Source organism: Squalius cephalus (genome assembly GCF_949319135.1).
Source record: "Squalius cephalus genome assembly, chromosome: 18".
NCBI classification, from domain to species: Eukaryota; Metazoa; Chordata; class Actinopteri; order Cypriniformes; family Leuciscidae; genus Squalius; species Squalius cephalus.
Genome location: NC_137139.1, coordinates 4,628,115 through 4,642,254, shown reverse-complemented (window position 1 = coordinate 4,642,254; position 14,140 = coordinate 4,628,115). Strand labels below are relative to the sequence as shown.

The 14,140-nt window shown below is 35.0% G+C and overlaps 1 protein-coding gene across 1 annotated transcript in view; it reads left to right on the top strand.

The window, feature by feature from the left end:
* Window positions 1-11,648, top strand: part of LOC307146264 (uncharacterized protein) — a gene marked incomplete at its 5' end in the record, with an annotated part of 159,992 nt that extends 148,344 nt beyond the window's left edge. The window contains 3 exons of the mRNA XM_079850163.1: window positions 705-920; window positions 2,613-2,765; window positions 11,083-11,648. Of these exons, the coding sequence (XP_079706289.1) occupies window positions 705-920; window positions 2,613-2,765; window positions 11,083-11,099 (386 nt within the window). The 3' untranslated portion in view covers window positions 11,100-11,648. The remainder of the gene's footprint in view (window positions 1-704; window positions 921-2,612; window positions 2,766-11,082) is intronic.
* Window positions 11,649-14,140: the final 2,492 nt, after the last annotated feature.

Below are 14,140 nucleotides of genomic sequence, written 5' to 3'. Positions count from 1 at the left end.
TTTCCCAAATCAGTGACATAATTTACGAATTTGGCAATTAAAGAGTTAAAATCATGATTTTTTTTTAAACATTTAGTATTTTTGAGCAGGACTGAGGTTGATTAATAGATTTATGCAAAAAAAATTGAAAAAAATATTTATCTGATACATTTTTATAGCAGTTTAAAGTAGTGGCTGTTTTCAGCCACGAAACATAACGAAAGGGTAGTAAATTTGCCCACAGTGTACTGTTGAGTTTTTGAAAAATTTCAAAGCATTTTCCCAAAATATGTGTCAAAATAAGATTTGTCACCAAAAATCATTCCATTTGCTGAAACACAGAAAAAGTTATGGCCAAATTTAGACTCAAAAATACCCCATAGTGGATGAAAACATCCCCAACAGCACATAAGGGTTAACTTTTCGTAACCATTCGGCAAATATTGATGTATTGTCTCGGTGTGTTCAGCTGCTTATCTTAATACCTCAGCTCAGATTCTTCAAGCATTAAAATGTGTTGTGCTGCTCGGATTCTGTGGACAGTAAATCCAGCCTTCTTCGATTTGATTGGCTATCAAACATTTCGACATTGACGAGCCGCTGCACTGAGATTGAGCACGCAAAATTTTTTACACAAGTGGGCCGCGCTGGCCATTCGTCTGGGCTGACGGAAAGATAGGCTTTGTACATTTTCTATAATTCGTTCTTTATATATATTTACGTAGCAATGGACCAAACCAAGTTGTACGGCCCACCGGGAAAAGTCCAGGTGAACCAGATGCCCAGTCTGCCCCTGCCAGGAGTGTGTCCAAGCAGAAAATATAAACCAGGAATGTGTGCCTGGATAAGTTTCGTGTCGTGTGCCGATGACAGTGACTGTGCCAACAATGAGAAATGCTGCAACAATGGATGTGGACTTCAGTGTATGGCTCCACTTACAGGTATTTTTATATTATATTATATTATATTATATTATATTATATTATATTATATTATATTATATTATATTATATTATATTATATTATATTATAGGGCTAAAAAGTGGCCCTGGACTTTCTGGCACAGAGCGGCCCACCACAACCGGTCCACAACAAATCACACCATAAACCCACCAGCTCATTATGCACAGAGCAATTTTTAACAGCACTTACTAACATAAAAATATAACACAATACAGAAATATAAATGCTATATATATTTTTTTAATTGCAATGCTTATCATTAACATTAATGAATAATAATTAATACATTTGTCTTTCCTGGTGTATATGGCAACTAGTAAATGCTCTGGTATGGTCTAGAACAGTGTTTCCCAACCTTTTTTCAGTCACGGCACCCTTTGAAATTTTTCAAAAATTTGTGGCACCCTTCACTACTGTTGTCACGATACTACTTTGATACGATACCTTGAAATGTATCAATTTTCAATACCACAGGGAAGACCGCCTACTGTCAGATAGATATTTTTAATATTATCTAAAAATAATTGTCCATCCATTGAAAATCAAGTAATTTCTTCTGAAGAGATAATTTTGTATGATAACATATTTGATTATGGCTTTTATTAATATATAAACATTGTTCAATTACCATTGCAAATCTCACCTAAATGTTTGTTTATTGTGTATTTGTGTTAATATATGGGGATCATTTTGTTATAATTGCACAAGATAGCTTGTTTTTTAATGTAATCATTTCACAGTTAATCTTCAAATTAACATTTTGGCATAATTGTGTGTTATTATTCGTTCAAGCGCAAAAGAGAACTCGATTCTGGCTCACGTCTGTCTGTGCGCCCTGTGTGTAAAAGGACATTCACAGGCAGCGCGCTCTCTTTTGTCTTTTCGCGCTTGCATGGTTTAAAAGCATTTGCATGAAGAAGAACGTGATCATATAATGTAACACTAGCCAAAGGATGAATTGCTTTAATAACGCGTTGAACTGAAAACATGAATCACATGCGCTACTGTTGACAGCACGGACATAACCGGACATGGAAAATGTACGATTTGCACTTTTATTAAAAATTTGTGTGCGTCATTTATTGTTATTAGAGATATCCGAGATTGATACAGCTTCTTTTTTTTACACATTTTAGAAATTTATAAATGTTTGATGGTGTTTTTACACGAAACCCCTGCTCTCCGGTTGGGAAACGCTGGTTTAGAACAGGGGTGTTCAATCATGGTCCTGCTAGGGACCCACCACTTTTTATGTGTCTCTATCTGACAGTCTTAGAACAGTTCTCATCTAATGAGCTGATGAATGCTTGAATTTGATTGGTTGAGGAAGATTCTAAGGTGTGCAATTATTCTCAGGGAAACACATTGCAAAAGTAGTTCCAGGCAGGTCTTGACCGTATTACATGTCCATATCACTTCGCCAAATGATTTCAGTTATTTCAAAGGTCCTTACAGCAAATTATTTACTTGTTTTTTGGAAATAATGATTAGCAGAATAATTGACTCCGGTCCGTTGCATTTTGAGAAAATAATGCACACCCGAGGTGTTCGTTTGCTGTAAAACGTATTCCAATAATATATACAACTTACAAAAATATTCTTTTACATTGAAAAAAAATAAATTTCAGCATTCAGTGATATGGCTTCTCTGTCATGTGTCTGTTTAACAGTAAAGCCAGGAGTGTGTCCAAGCACAAATCATGAAGCAGCAATGTCTGCCATGATGGGTTCAGCGATGTGTGCCGATGACAGTGAGTGTCCCAACAATGAGAAATGCTGCAGCAATGGATGCGGTGGACGTCAGTGTGTGGCTCCAGTTACAGGTATATTATATTATATTATATTATATTATATTATATTATATTATATTATATTATATTATATTATATTATATTATTATACTACAGGTCTGTTGAGTACTTTAATCTGATTGGTTGACAAAGATTCTAAGGTGTGCACTTATTTTCAGGGAAACGCACGGCTAAATATATAAATGAAGATGACTTTACTTGACTTGACTAAAGTAGTTACAGGCAGGTCTTGACCGCATTACATGTCCATATCACTTCGCCAAATAATTTGTTATTTTCAAAGGTCCTTACAGCAACAACAGCAAAAGAACCAAACCCCCCAGTGAAATAAACATTCAGCATTCAGTAATTTGGCTTCTCCGTCATGTGCAGAGATGGCAAAAGTACTCACTTCCCGTACTCAAGTAGAAGTAACAAAGTACAGGCTTGGGAATTTACTTAAAGTATAAAATTAAAAGTAGCCTTGCGAATGATAACCATTTTTTATGCAAAGCTACCTGGACCACACAAATGTCTCTAGAGTGCAAGCTGAGAAACTTAAGTGGATTTGGAAAAAAGGTTCTTTATATGACATTGCCTACATTTTAAATGGATGTCTGCCAATAGGCCTAAAACATCACATAGCCTATATGATTATTGTGACAGACTGGGACTAAAATTCTGACTGAGTAGCAAGATATGAATTCAATTGTGATTCTGTGAGAATTCACAGATCTAGTTTCTCTTTTTTAATCTTCCCCTTAACATTTAAACAGGGTTTCCGCGGGGCATTAAAAAGCATTAAAAGTCATTAAATGGATTTTGCGATAATTAAGGCCTTAAATGGCATTAAAAAGCATTAAATTGTAATCCTACAGGCATTAATTTTTTTTTATGGTTTTGAAGAAAATGTTATATTATCAATTTATTTGAATAGTCTTCATGATTAATAATTTTTATTTGCTGTCGTCGCAAAATATGTACGTTAGTGTGATTAAAAACACGCGGAAACAGTTTGGTGATTGCCTCCGGCCGGAGCAAAGTTGCGGAGGTGGCGCGAGTAATTTTGGACAGCAGGAACAACAGGAATAAAACTAGACCAGAAAACTGGGAAAGTGCATGGAAGACAAACAATTTAGAACATGGTTGGTGGTCAAAATAAAGAAGGATTTTGCAGCGTTTGTAAAAAGGTATTTAAATTGGGTAGCTAATGGGAATCAATGGCATAAAATCTCAAATGCAGTCTGACAGCCACAGGTCGACACAAACGGTCCTCTTTCGCGCAACGAACAATAACACACAATTTTGCCAAAAAGTCTTTTTTGTGAGTATCCTCATAAAATAAGAGCAGTCTTAAATTAGTGAAATAAAGTCTTTAATGAACGCAAAGAGTTGTGAGAGAATGAGGCGCGTGTTAGATCCGTGTTTCTGTCAGCAGCTGCTCTTAAAGGGACAGCAGCCAATAAAGCTTTCTGTCAGTAAAGTTAATCACAGAATAAAGGCACCAGAGAAAATTACTCACTGCTATTGACTAAAGAACTCTTGTAGCTTTAATAAGCATTAGTCTATATTTAATCTATAATTTATGCTGTGCAGACTGTTTGATAATGTATGTTAGACAGGAAGGCCAAATGTAAATATGACATTTATTATAGGTTTATGTGAGGATTGTTTGTTAAGTTCACTTAAATTAAAAGTTGTCATATTTTTTTTGAAGCCTAATGTTAAAAACTTGATAGCTTTTAATTACACTGTAATGTTGGATGGCTATAATTAATGTTTAAAATTAGGGGGGAGAAATCATTTTTTGTCACACCAAAACGGGCGACATAGGAAATGAATGGGAAATACGAAAAAATAGGAAAACTCAGAGAAACTTTTGGTGGTACAAGCTACAGATCAGCCACTGTGCTGAAAAAAAGTGTACAGCAATGAAGGGGTGACACTCTAGAACATCAAGAGTGCAAATAAGACACCCTCCCCCACACCTACACACACAAACACACACACACAGAGAGAGAAATGAACTGGTAAGACTGAAACAGCAAATTTTGCCCCAAACTATATAAAAATGATATAATCATAATAACTCCAAAACTATAGCAAGGAGAGTCAAAAGGTAGGTATCGTTTGAAAGAACTCTTTTTAAATTTTTTGAAAATATAAATTACATTACATTTGGACATTGTCCTGCCAAGAAACAGCGGATAAAAGACAATATATATATATGATTTTTATTATGATTTTGCATATCTTTCTTATTTGTCATGGAATAACTCAGGAAGGAAATAAGGTAGGAGGAAAATTCTTTTTTAGTGAAGTCCCCCTACATGTTAGCTGCATCTGGATAAAAAAATAATAATTTTTGGACAAAGGAATCAAAAGTTACAGCATTTGGAAAAGAGATAGCCTTTTTGTACAGTCTTTGACACCCCCTCATGGGCAATTATTTCTTCATGAAGAATATCTTGTCATAAAAGCAATAATTATGTTAATTTTGGGCTCATTTTAATTGTAATAATATGCTGTAAAAAATGAAGTGCCATTTTCAATTATCTGAGAATGTTTCATGAGCTGTATGATGTTTTTGACACATTGCAGTACATTATTTTATAGATTATGAAAAAAAAGAAATTCTATTTATCAGCAAATAACTCAGCAATACTTAAGAGTTTTTCAAAGTGGATACATTCACTGTAAAGTTCAGACTCTAAGCTTTCAAATGACATCAACTTTGTGTTAATCAAGGCAAGATTTTTTAAAAATATGGTAAAGAATATTTTCGCAGCTAGGTGGCGCCTGCTGGCGGTACACTCGGTTTTAGAGGGATTACTCAGCACTCGTTAGGAGTTAATAAATGTAATTAGATGCATTAAAAAGCTGAGATCCTAAGCTTTAAAATGATATATAATTTGTGTTGTTCCATTCAGTGGTTGCTTAGTAATAATTTTTTTTCTTTCCGAATGGGAATAAATCAAATAAATAAATAAAAAAGCTATAGGCCGCCTATAGGCGGTTATAGGACATGACACAAATTAATACATTTTGAAGCCACTAGATGGCGCTCTTCTCAGTTGAAAAATTTTTTTTTTTAGGCCTGCACTCTATTTTGATGTGAAATGTTGCATTTATTGAAAAAAAATAAAAAAAAATAATAATATATTAATTCTAATGGAAAAAATAGCTCATAAAAATTATATAATTAATGCAAAATATCATAAAAAATTCCAAAAATTCTAAATAATAATCAGAAAACATTATAGAACAAAAATATATTTGATTGGTTATCCTGGGGAAAAGTAAAGTAAGATTTTAAGGCTTCGCCCGTTTTCGGGCGGGAGGAAGCTAAGTGTGACTATAATACGAAGAAGCCCAGAGGGTTAATATATATATATATATATATATATATATATATATATATATATATATATATATATATATATATATATATACATACATACATACATACATACATACATAATATCCGTGGTTAGTCATGGGTCGTGTATGGCATTAAAAATAAAAAAAATGGCATTAAAAAGGCATTAAATTTAAATTGAAGATCCCTGCAGAAACCCTGTTAAAGGAATCTACATGTATGTAAGTATTTGCCGCAAATGAATGACGCTGAATCTGTCGAGTCGTCTTGTGGTGCGTCAAGTGCAACGTATATTCCCATCCAATTGACCGTTCGCAAGTACCCGCCCCCTTTAGTTACCGTTGCTATGTCCGACAAGCGACGCCATTCTCATGCAGTGAAAAATACATCGCAGAGCAGAGATGACACTGACAGACAGGACAGACCAGGTTATTTTTTTTAATATGAAACAAAGTCTCACATTTCAAATTAAGTAATTTTTTAAAGAAATTTAAACAAAAAATACAGTTTTGTGCCTCTTTAATGTGTCTGACAGATCAATTAGTTAAAGCTGCTCGTGAACCGTTCATCTCTTCCTTCTAGTTAATTTATAGCATCCAATAAACATAAATGAACCTAAGAAGGAATGTTGTTTTAGCCGTGAAAAGATGTCGGTACACTTTGTTTTTCAAGTTTAAATCCTCCCATGTTAATCTACTAACTCTCCTGACTGCTTTGTCGGACAAAATGGCGGATGGCGGATTATGATTGGTCAGATGTAACTGAAGTAACGAGACAATTTTGTAAAATGTAAGGAGTAGAAAGTACCGCTATTCATGTTAAAATGTAAAAGTAAAAGTAAAAAGTTGGAACAAAAATTAATAGTAAAGTAAAAATATCTGAAAAATCTACTTGAGTACAGTAACGAAGTATTTTTACTTAGTTACTTCCCATCTCTGGTCATGTGTCTGTATAACAGCAAACCCAGGAGTGTGTCCAATCAGAAGAGTTTTCACCAAGACTTAGAATGTAGTGCAGAATGTGTAGGCCTACTGCTTTCATGGTGCCTTTCTAGTGCTTATAGTATTTGTCCTTTCAGGAGCTTGACATCTCCTGTCATTTTATGGAATCGATTGTTGATAAGTGTAAAAATTCTTATAATGATGACAAATGCAGTAAAAACAGTAATATTGTGTGAAAAATTTAAAATTGAAAAATAACTTTTTTTCTATTTGAACATTTTGCTAAATGTATTCCTGTGATCAAAGCTAGATTTTCTGAATAATTACTCCAGTCTTCAGTGTCTCATGATCCTTCAGAAATTATTCTAATATGCTGATTCAATGCTCAAGAAACATGTCTGATTATTATCAATGTTGAAAACATCACAAAAATATGAATACGCAAATACATTTTTCAGCATTCCAAATAAAAATAACCATTATTAATAATTGAGCACAAATAATAACTGATAATAACTGAGCAGCAAATCATCATATCAGAATGATTTCTGAAGGATCATGTGACACTTAAGACTGGTGTAATGATGCTGAAAATTCAGCTTTGATCACTGGAATAAATTAAAGTTTACAATATTCCCATAGAAAACAGATATTTCACAATATTTTTACTGTAAGGATGAATTTATTTGATCAAAAATAGGCTTCAGACTGTAGCTGTTTTTTATCAAATAAATTCAACCTTAATAATTTCAAACTTTTGACCACCAGTGTAGATAGCTATATATAAAACAATGTGAACCAATTACCAAATCATATTTTAAAGTCCAACTGAAATTGAAATTGACAAAATTGACCCTATTTACTTTGTTAGCACATATTACTAGTCTTGTGGTGAAAAATTAATCCGTGCAAGTTAATACACAGAAAAAAATTGTTTGCAGTCGTAATCTTTAATCAAAGTTTGAAAAGTTACTTCTGGTCTGGAACCACTCCCCTCAAACCGTTAGTCTGCTATGAGCAAGAAATGGAGAGGAGGAGCGCTAGAGTAAAACCCTGCCCTCTGTTCAATATTCCTTTTCACTGGGAAATACGTCACAACAATGGAGAAAAGTCTTTTGCAAATTCCGGTTCACGCGGACTTTAAATAGGCTGACACTTTCCTAATCATGGACTTAAAAGTGAAAGTCGTCAGATTTAGTCTGCTCCAGTGTAAGTTTGAGAATAATATTTTGAGTTTTATTATTTTCTTAGACAAGTGAAATTACTGAAGAAAGCCTGGAAACAGATACACACATTCACTCTTATCTTCTGTCTGATATGCTGAAAACTGTAATGGTTTTTTGTGCATGAGATGTACACTTTTTTTTTTTTTTTTTTCATTTATTTATTTATTTATTTATTTATTTATTTATTTATTATTATGTCAGGTCTGGCATTCTACAGTATTAAAAACGCAGTAGCCTCGTCAGGAAAAGGTGCATATAACTGGGGTGTTGAATGCTTGAATCTATTTGGTCGACAAACGATCTAAGGTCTGCAGTTATTTTCAAATGATTTCAGTTATTTAACCTTTTAAATAATAGAATAGTCCTTATAGAATGCAACAGCAAAAGAACCAAAATCCACGACGACACTGACCAAGCGAATAAATATAGTAAACAATAACAATCAGGGTGTCCGCGGATCCTTAAAAAGTCTTAAAGGAGCCGTATGTAAGATTGTGGCCAAAACTGGTACTGCAATCACTTTCAAATTACTGTAGAGCGGTGTATCCCCTCCCCCTCCCCCTCCCCCCGACTCGAGGTTGCCAGATAGGCTGCAGGATCCAGCAGGAACGTAGGCTGCTACGTAGCTGTGGTATCTAGAGCAGAGCTGGCAACCCGGATGCCGAATCACTACTGACTTCGTGATTAGTAGATAGGTGGAGGGTGGAGCATCAGGCCAAAACACAAGATGACAACATCAACATCAGTTGAGGGCTGCAACTTCACTTTTTAAATGACAATATCCTGGCCGTACTACTGTTGTCAGTGATATAAGTATATGAAATGAACATGATTTATTAATGTCTAGTGACATATCAGGGCCATTTTATGATTAATTGAAATACATTTCTTACATACAGCTCCTTTAAGTCTTATTCTTATATTTTCGATGGCAATTTGACTTAGACATATTTAGAAAACATTTAGATTAGAACCATCTAATTAGCGTACTTTTTTATTTATTATTCTTTCTTTGTGGATTTGCTTGTTCACGTGACATTGCGCGTCACATTCGCGGCAGCATTACGTCTCTTACGTCTCATTACGTCTCGCGGCAGCATTACGTATTAACCATCTCCTGCATGCAAAGGAAGAAGGAAGGAAGGAGAGAAGCAGAAGGAAGTTGGTAAATGTCAGTTAAATTCTAAGTTCATTCTTTATGTGCATAGTGGTGTGTGATGTGTATTGTCTATTATGATATTGTAATCATTGTTTTAACGATGTACGAGGCACTGCAAGCTGACATCGCTTTTGTCTCTCGTGCTTTCACTGCGTGATGTGTACGGTAGGTAGTGGTGGGCAGATCTAATAGATTTAATTTGAATGTTAGAATTTGACATAAAAGGTGATGCATACATCTACAAATGTCCATATATAGGTGAAAATGCCCCTGGAAATCAATTTAAGGTGGCAAATATGATCCCTTAATAAAAAATAGTAATTTCTGTCACTGCTGTGAACTGACCACTGCATAGAATATGAAAAATATGAATATCTTCGTTAGTCAGCAACAGGCCTAAACCAGCCATGGCACCAAGCACAGAAACACAATCAGTAAAATATTATCTAATTATTATCAACAAAGCTTTGAAAATATCGAGACATATTTTGTCAATATTGCACATCCCTAATGCATGGTATTAATGTTGATTTCTTCGGGTCTTAAAAGGGTCTTAAAAAGCCTTAAATTTGACTTTAAAAAGTGTGCAGAAACCCTGATAACAAAAAATTATTTCCATGTTTTCTAAACAGTGATAAGCGGAATAGCTAATTGACTCGAGTCCGATCCGTTGAATTAGAAGAAAATAATGCACATTCGCGTCCTTGACTGCATTACCACCTGGGGTGTGCATTATTTTCTAATAATTTGACGGCCCGTTGTCAGTTGTTCCTTACTTAATAAATGCTTTAGAAGTATTTTTCATTGTCAGTTCATGTTAACTAATGGAGTAAACTATTGTTAACTTATGGATTGTAAAGTGTTACCATATTTTATTAATTATATTAATGTTTGGGTCAATAATAATAATAATAATAATAATAATTATTATTATTATTATTATTTTGTTATATTTTCTAGGTCAAAAGTACCTGATTTTGGCCTATAGCACTGTTTCTGCCACAGAATGGCTTTACAAAATTAATAAAGTAATTCACTCTGTAAAGGGGGTACTTTCTCAGTTTATGGCCAGCAATATTGTAATGTTTAAGGACATGAAATTAAGATAATATCTGTCTATGTTATGATTGTACTGTAGCCTACAATTAAATACAATCGTTGCTAAGTCTGCAGTCTTCACTTTACCTCAATAGTGTCCGTTAACTGAATGAATTGAGAATCTCACTTGAAAATCCGATAACATCAACAATTTTCATTCAAGCAGCTGATTCCTGTAAATGAATGTAAAATTAAATGTATATTGATTTGCAGCACAGGGTGATGTCAGTATATACCATAGACAGTATAAGAAAGGGTATATACATTGACGATGATTTGAACTATGTAAATGGCGCGACGACAGGATTTTGAACAAGGTCCTGAGCCGTTGGTGGGCGCCGAGGACAGACGCCGAATGACGCCGCCGGTGTGTGTACACTCATAGAGAATGTGTTCGAATTTTAAAGGCGCGTCGCGCAGCGCTTCTCCGGTGTGCGACCCACTCGAGTAAAACTATAGCTATTCATGCCTTGAGTGTTTTGTGCTGTACATCTGACGCTTAATGTCAGTAAATGGTCAGACTAAATCTGAATCTCTATCCATACAGGCTATATACCCTACTGAAGGGAATCCAGTGTGTGCCGAAAACTGTTCCCATGATGGTCAGTCCCTGCCAGATAGAAATGCTGCTCAACACCTGTGATCATGCATGCAGTGAAACTGCTGATTTAGCCACTGGAAAGAGTTGTGAGAATGATTTAGCATAGTACATACTTTCTTTTACTTGAATCATTTCAATGCTTAATTTTTGTCTCTCTTCTCTTGCATGCTTAATATTTGTATGCTTTTGAGAAAAAAAAATTACCAAAATTTTAGCCAAAATTAGTGTGTTGAAATAACGGAAGCATATGGACATGGCTAGACGGCTAATTCAAAATAATAACCCCATGACCTAAGTAACAAGCTGAAGTAATATAAAAAAAAGCTAATTTGCGTTGCCAGGTGTGTTTCTGAATTGCACATATGTAGAACTAATCATATTAGAGAAAGATGATGTAATGAGTCATGTTACCTTTGCCATGTACCTATCCTATATAAACTGTTGTATTCTTTTTGCCGGTGGGATTCTGTGATTGATATGAGGTCTTCTCGGCCGTGAATAAAGCATATTCAAAGGCATCATTTGGAGTCTTTCTAATCACTGCTGTGTCTCAGGCTAGACATTAGATATCTTGCTTCTATTCTCAAGTGATAGTGCTGAAGTGGAACAAGTGGAGAGACGTCTAGTAGAGTACAAATTTGTAGGTGTCTAAAAGGAGACCCATACATATTGATCAGTGGTACTTTTAGATTAAGAACCAGTGAGTTACTACAAATGCAGAGGTTCTTTCACACACAGTAATTCAAACAGAATGGCACAGTTTGAGTGGGATGAAGAAAAAAAACATTACATTCTTCCTCAAAATGCTGCAAACTGTTTTCAACACGTTATGGGTTTACCTTATGGGTTTCCAGTCAGTTTATTATGGGAAAGTTAACCAGTGTTAAAGAGCTGCTTCAGTCTCCAGTCTGGTGGTCTTTATGGGGTCAGCCCACAGGCAAATGCACGAAAATGTCCTTCAAAACACATATTTGAATATCAGTACATTACAGAAAGTGGAAAATACTTGCCACATTCTTAGACATCCATTTTCATTTGGATTGTAGTGTCTGTGTTTCTGTGACACTTGGTCACGCTCTCAAAGAATTGGTGTAAACTGAGACGACTTAACATCACGCTCTTCCATGTATATTTATCCCAGATGCTCGAACCATGCAGTTCCTGTGAGAAACGTTCACGTTCAAACTATGATTTTCTAAAAACACTGCAGAAAAAAGTCTTTGCTTATGTGACTCACAAAACAAAACTAAAAAGTAGCCAATCTGTGTTTGTGACTCACAAAACAAAACATATAAAGGTGGCTAATCCATCTGTCTTGGAAGCTCATTTGTTCAACAAATGTTCAGAACAGTCACTTGGCATCGAGTCCTTCCAGGGCTGAAAAGCATCTTTAAACTAGCAGATGCCTTTTTAGAGTCATTATTCTCTCAGCTGCCTGCCTATAAATTAGGCATTTATGCATTTACATCTATTAGGTGGCATCTTACCCATGCATTTACATTTTAATAATGGAAAGTGACCACTCCAGGGCGATCTACTACTACTGTTGTCAATGCCGGCCCGAGCCTTTTTGGGGGCCCTAAGCAGAATTTGATTTGGGGGCCCCCTCCCACCACACGGAGTCACCTGTGCTTGACGATTATTGACACAAATGTCACGCTATAATGTTACATTATAAATTAATACAATGAGGTTATGTATTAATACAAAATAAATACTGAAAATAGATAGTTAAATAAAAAAGTTTTAACTTTACTAACTTTTTGAAACTTTTGAAAACAAACTGTCACAAAACATATTAAAGGTCCCGTTGCATGCGATTCCATGTTTCAAAGTTTAGTTAGTGTGTAATGTTGTTGTTAGAGTATAAATAATATCTGTAAAATAATAACGCTCAAAGTTCAATGCCAAGCGAGATATTTTATTTAACAGAAGTTGACTACAAAAAACGGCTGGATTGGACTACATCCCTCTACTTCCTTCTTTAATGACGTCATTAAAACCATGTTTAGACTAACCTCCGCCCACAGGAACACAGGCGTATTGATGGCGAAATGTCAACAGACGGTTGCTGTTTATCTATAATCGGATACCACAAAAGTTTAATTCGAAGTTGTTAGTTTGCTCTGTCCATTTCACCACGGACTGTTTTTCTAACCTGGGATAATATCAAGCAGGCTTCTCTCAGCGTTTCATACTGACGAAGGGGGCAATTTCAACTATATTCCAGCAAGTGGTAAGTGATTCACTGTGACTATGGAAGTAGCGATCAAACTTCACATCGTTTCTCTTAGTAGGATGAAAATAATCTTACTTAAACTGTGATTAATATACAGAAAGCGATCAAAGAACAATCCCTTTCCAATCGCCCAAGCTGTCGATCACACAGCGCGAGTTTATATGGACACTTGCCAAAACTCGTTATGAAATCAATGACGCTGTTACACTGCACAACGAAGCTCTTACTGTATTTATATGCCTCATGTTTGCATTGGTGAAATCATTAGTGAGTGCAGAAACTGCGTTGCAATGATAAGATCTTTTTTCACGCGATCAACAGGCTGTCATCTGCTCAATGCTCATCATCATTGCAATTTTTTATGTGATTGAAATAGATCTAAATACTTAAAAAACTTCTCACGATTCGTTAATCCAGATAGCTGTAATAGTAAAAACGTATAATAGCTGTAATAGTAAAAGTTTTCCAGATAGTTCCACATGTAATGCCAGATATTTCATATGCAAGCATGTCAGCCAATCACAGCAGAGGGCGTTTACACTGAAGTCTCACAGCAGACACGCCCCTTCAAACAGAGTGTTCAAACCAGGGAATGAAATCAGGCTAGGAAATATGCCTTTTATTTCTAAATTATAACAATTTTTGATCTAAAAAACATACTAACATTATAAGGGCACCCCTGGAAACATGATAAAATAATAAAAATAATCCATGGAATGGGACCTTTAAGTAAATTATTTGAAATTATTAAAAAATTTTTGATTC